This window comes from Trachemys scripta, chromosome 1, assembly GCF_013100865.1.
Source record: "Trachemys scripta elegans isolate TJP31775 chromosome 1, CAS_Tse_1.0, whole genome shotgun sequence".
NCBI lineage: Eukaryota > Metazoa > Chordata > Testudines > Emydidae > Trachemys > Trachemys scripta.
This window is the reverse complement of record NC_048298.1, coordinates 340,224,786-340,230,402: the sequence shown is the minus strand read 5'-3', so window position 1 is coordinate 340,230,402 and position 5,617 is coordinate 340,224,786. Positions and strand designations below refer to the sequence as shown.

Genomic DNA, 5,617 nt, shown 5'->3' with positions numbered 1-5,617 from the left:
TTTTGAAACATTAATTTTGAACTAAAAAAAGGCAACTTTTCGTTTTGAAAATGTCAAAAATGAACATTTAGACAATTTTAAGCTTCTTTTTTCTTTCAATTTTTTTTAAATGAGTAATTCATTGAAACTGGAATTTTCCCACAGGAATATTTCATTTTTGATGAATCAGTATTTTCCAGTGCAGAAAGCATTGGGCTTAAATTGCAGCAAGGGCGGTTTAGGTTGGACATTAGGAAAAGTTTACTAACTGTCCGGGTGGTTAACCACTGGAATAAATTGCCTAGGGAGGTTGTGGAATCTCCATCATTGGAGATTTTTCAGAGCAGGTTAGACAAACACCTGTCAGGGTTGTTCTAGATGGTGCTTTGTCCTGCTATGAGTGCAGGGGACTGACTTATGACCTCTTGAGGTCCCTTCCAATCCTATGATTCTATGATTGATCCAATATTGCGCTCTAATATTTTTCATTGAAACTTTATTAATGCAAGATAAAAAGAACCCCCGTGAATGGGGTTGGGTGGCGGGTCAACTCTTGAATCCCGGAGGAAGTTGCATCTGAGTGTGCTTCAGTGGATTTATGTCCTCTCACCATTAATCACAATGGGCTAAACTCTATTATCCCTTGGCTCAAGTCTACCTCGCAGAGTTTAAGTGTAAGGCATTTCCATGGGGTAGAAAGTATCCTAACTACTGCTGGCCAAAATTCTTTGGCTGAAACTTTTTTTCAGAGAAAAATGCACATTCAGCTACACCAGAATGTTTGCCCAATTGTATTGGGTTCTTCGGGATGGAAAAACATCAAATAAATTCATTTCCCCACTGCTAAACCTTGCTGTTCAGTGTCCCACCTCTGCATGGAGGGGTGAAAGTAAAGCTCTAAATCAGTGTTGGTGAGAACAGGGGCTTGTTTGCATTGGGAAGTTATTCCTGAGCAAGGTAATATGTGAATTTAAGGCACTAGAGCTATTCCTGAATAGCTCCTGGTATGGACACTCTTAATTTACTGGATTAAACTAAACCAGAAAATGGCATTCTTCTATGCGGCCATGTAGGGAGTTACATTAGCTAGCTGTAGAGTCCGGTTCCTAACGCAATAGAATTGTATCATTGGTGAGAATAGGGCTAATCAGTGTATAGCAATGATGAGAAAAAAAATTGTATGATCAAAAGAGCTCTGTGAATAGCTGATTTCTTGGGTTGCTGGCTAGTCTGAAACATAAATGAAAAATTTAGTTTCTGGTTGATCCAAATTGATTTTTTTTTTCAAAAATTTCAATTTTTTTGGCTGACTGACAAGTTGAATGAAATGTTTTGTTTGATCAGTTGCTGTTTTTGCAATTGTTATTTTTTTTAATAAAATTGAAGTAAATTTTGAAACAAAAAGTCTTTTAAATGGGAAACTTAAAATATTGAGACCTTTTAGATTTTTCTGAGATTTTAGATCAAAGCAAAACAATTCATCTCATTTGACACAAATTCATAAAATATTTCAGTTAACCCAAATCTGTGTTCCTCAGAAAAAAAGTATTTTGGTCCAACTCCCCTCTCCCCCCAGTTCTAATGAACAATATACCGTGTTGCTCAGAGTAAAACTATCCCAATTCAAATTAGTCATGAGGCTCACATTTTCAACAGTGAGGGTGGTTAATGGCTGGAATGAACTACCATGGGAAGTGACGGTTTATCCAGCTACAGCTGCTGTGAAATCAAGACCCGATGGCTCTCTGGAAGATACACTTAATAAAATGCCAGTTAATGGGCTTAATACAGAGGATAACTGTATAGAATTGTGACCTGAGTTATACAGTCAGACTAAATGATGTCATTGTCCTTTTTAGCCCTTAAAATATATTATCAATTTATAGCATTGCTGTACGTAAACCTATAAAATCACTATTTGGCATTGACAACGAGGAGTCCTTTGGCACCTTAAAGACTAACAAATTTATTTGGGCATAAGCTATCGTGGGCTGGAATCTTCTGGGTTCTGGCCCACCATAGCTTATGCCCAAATAAATTTGTTAGTCTTTAAGGTGCCACAGGACTCCTTGTTGTCTTTGCTGAAACAGACTAACATGACTACCCCTCTGAAATATATAGCATTGGTGGGGGTAACATTACATGACCATTATTATTGATACTACTTCATTAATTCATTAGTATTGGGCTTAATCCCAACCCCATTCTTTTAGGTGCTGTACCAACGTATAACAAAAAAACAACCTCTGGCCAAAGGAGCTTGTAATGTAAGCTGAAAATAAGAGACAACGGTACAGATGACAAACAGATGGGGAGCAACACAAGGTGACAACAAGATGATTGAGAATAAAGCTGAATAACAAGTTGCTAGAGCCTTGTCAGAATTTGATTTTTAAGTTTTTTAAAATTTTAATTGATAATATAATGTTTTATTTTTAAGCCTTTTTTATTTTAAATGTTTAAATCTTTACAATTGCGGGAAATTATGGGGGATCAGACAATGGGAGGTCAGACGTAATTTTGTTAATGACAGCCGACACTGAGATTCAAAAAGTTAAAGATTTATAAATGTTAAAACACAAATTGTCAACATCACATGTCAAAATATACAAAATAAATATCCTTAAATCAAACTCTAATACATTCTCAAGCTGAAGTTTTTCTCATTCTGCCTATCTGTAAATTTCAATTATTATTGATGGCAATAATTTTTTCATTGGTTTGTGTGCATATGGTGAAATCAATAATGACCAACATTTATTGAGAAAAATCTATTCCTTCCAAGCCTAAGTATATACGATAACACTGGTTAAGAATAGATGGATATAGCACTAGTATGAATACAGATGTGATCAATATAAAGACAACTGCATAGTACTTCACTCTAGAAGGAAAAATCAAATGCATAATACAATGTGGGGAATAACTGGCTAGGAGAAGTGCTGCTGAGATGGATCTGGGAGTTCAAGTGGGTCACAAGTTGAGTATGAGCCAACAATGAGCTGCAGTTGTGAAAAGGGCTGTCTGGGGTGTATTACCAGGTGTGTTGTGTGTAAGACCAAGGCAGTGATTGTATGGCTCTGCTTGGCACTGGTGAGGCCTCAGTTGAAGTTCTGTGTCTAGGTTTGGGAGCCACGCTTTAGAAAGGACGTGGGCAAATAGGAGAGAGTCCAGAGGGGAAAAACAAAAATGACAAAAAGGGTTTACAAAACCTGATCTATTAGGAAAGTTTTAAAAAAATTGGGCATGTTTTGTTTTGAGACAAGACGACCGAGGAGGGACCTGATAACAGTCTTCAACTAGGTTAAGGGCTGCTCTAAAGGGGATAGAGATCAATTGTGGCAGCCCGTATGAGGCCCAGACACTAAAGAGAGCAAAAGCGTTGAGTTCTCATAGTGCAAGTTACAGACTGAGCATTAATTAAAGCATCACATTAAGAAATTAAACCTAGAAGCAAGTTTATTTTATTTTTAATCTCAGATAACCTTGCAGGGCACCATTTGAAATAGATTAATGGTCAAGAAACAAGGAAAGGTGTCTATATTCCAACAGCCACATAATGACAGGACCTTAGGTAACATTGTTCCTCTCAAGCAATTGTAAAACATCATTTCCACATGCTACATCAGTTCTTTGAGTTTCATTTAATTCTTGTACAACATTTGTGATACACAAATCAAGGCAGTAACACATAGCGCATACTCCTACCCTTCTTCCAATTGTTCTTCTCAATTGACTGGAATTGTCATGGTGACAAATTAGCTGGGAATGTTTTTCCAGTCTATCACCCTCTTAAGAGCATCCTTAACCTCCTTGTTCCTCAGGCTGTAGATCAGGGGGTTCAACATGGGGACCACCAGGGTATAAAACACAGCAGAGATTTTCTCCTGTTCCAGTGAGTAGCTGGAACTGGGTTGTATGTGGCTTAAGCTCACAGGTCCATAGAACATGGTGACAGCTGTCAGATGAGAGGCACAGGGGGAGAAGGCTTTGAGCCTGCCCTTGGCGGAGCAGATCCTCAGGATAGAGAAGAGGATGTACAGATAAGAGATTATGACAAACAGGAGGGTGGACATGGCAATAACTCCAGAGAACGTTACAAGCAAAATCTCATTGATGTGGTTATCAGAGCAGGCAAGCTTCAGCAATAGGTTAGTGTCACAAAAGTAATGATTGATGATGTTGGGCCCACAGAACGACAACCTCAGCAAGCCACATGTGTGGGTCAGTGAGTTCACGAGCCCCCCTACATATGAGCTGGCCACTAGATGAATACAGACTCTCTTAGACATAACAGCGGTGTAGAGCAGAGGGTTACAGATGGTTACATAGCTGTCACACGCCATCACGGCCAGCAGGAACCCTTCTGTGGTCACAAACACGACAAAAGAGAAGTGTTGGGCAATACAGGCAGAGTAAGAAATGCTTTTACTCCCCACTAAGAAATTCACCAGCATCCTTGGAGCGAAGACTGAGGAGTAGCAGAGGTCAACCACAGACAGGTTACTGAGGAAGAAGTACATGGGGGAATGGAGTCGGGGATCAACCCTGATCAACACAATCATCCCAAGATTCCCAACCAGCGTAAGAATGTAGATCGCCAGGAACGCCGCGAAGAGGGGTATCTGCAGCTCCTGACGATCCGTCAGCCCCAGGAGGATGAACTGGGTCACCATGCTGTGATTGCCCTCAGCCATTTATACAGGGGTGCATGAAACCATACCTGCTGGGATAACAAGAGTGAGCAGCATGGAAGAAGGAAATTTCATGGCATGAATTAAATCTGAATGACACCGCCGGGCTTGAATGTGGGTAGTGAATATCTTACAGGAAACCAACCGCCATGATGTCTGGGAAGAGTTGGGATGGACCTTTAGATTTACACTCACTTTTTAATAGGGCTGAGATTTTCAAGGCTGTCTAGGAGATTTAGACATCCAAGTCTCCATAAAATTGACTGGAATTAGGCATCAAGTTCCCCATAGGGAGTTTCCAGATTCATGTCCATTATCACAAATGTTCTTCAATGAAACATACCTGGCATGTGTTTGAGTTTGAGCTTGGTACTTTATATTGTCTGCTCACTGAGGGTAAATTAGAAAGCACTCATACTTTAAATCCTTCCAGATTAGGGTGACCAGACAGTAAATGTGAAAAATCGGGACGGGGGTGGGGGTAATAGGAACCTATAGAAGAAAAAGACCCAGAAATCAGAACTGTCCCCTATAAAATCGGGACATCTGGTCACCCTATTCCAGATAATCCTTTTAGATGACTACAATGTCTGTTATGTCCCAGTCACTTGGTTACTACTGCTTTGTAACACATCCCCTGGCAGTGTTGCTAATCTCAAGCATTTGAAAACCATGAATCAGGCTTCCAAACATCATGCAATTGGCTTAAAATCTTGACATCTTTAAAAAATAATACACACGGGGTTTAGAGATGGGGCAAGGAAGGATAATTCTGTTTTGTGCAAGATTTTTATTTTTCAGAATTTGGTTTAGGAACAAACCCACAGTTTTTGAAAAGTTTCTGAAAAAGGGAACGGATCCCTGGAGTCATGGACACTGACAATTTTGGATGTTCCCAGCCCCCAGAGCAATCGGCATGTGTGTCTGCTCCAAGGCCATGGACT

The 5,617-nt window shown here is 39.7% G+C and overlaps 1 protein-coding gene across 1 annotated transcript; it reads right to left on the bottom strand.

Moving 5' to 3' along the window:
* Positions 1–3,420: 3,420 nt before the first annotated feature.
* On the bottom strand, positions 3,421–4,831 carry LOC117871372 (olfactory receptor 1052-like). Its single transcript, XM_034759298.1, has one exon. The coding sequence runs from the start codon at positions 4,674–4,676 to the stop codon at positions 3,738–3,740; it is 939 nt and encodes a 312-aa protein (XP_034615189.1). The 5' UTR covers positions 4,677–4,831; the 3' UTR covers positions 3,421–3,737.
* Between the last annotated feature and the right edge of the window lie 786 nt (positions 4,832–5,617).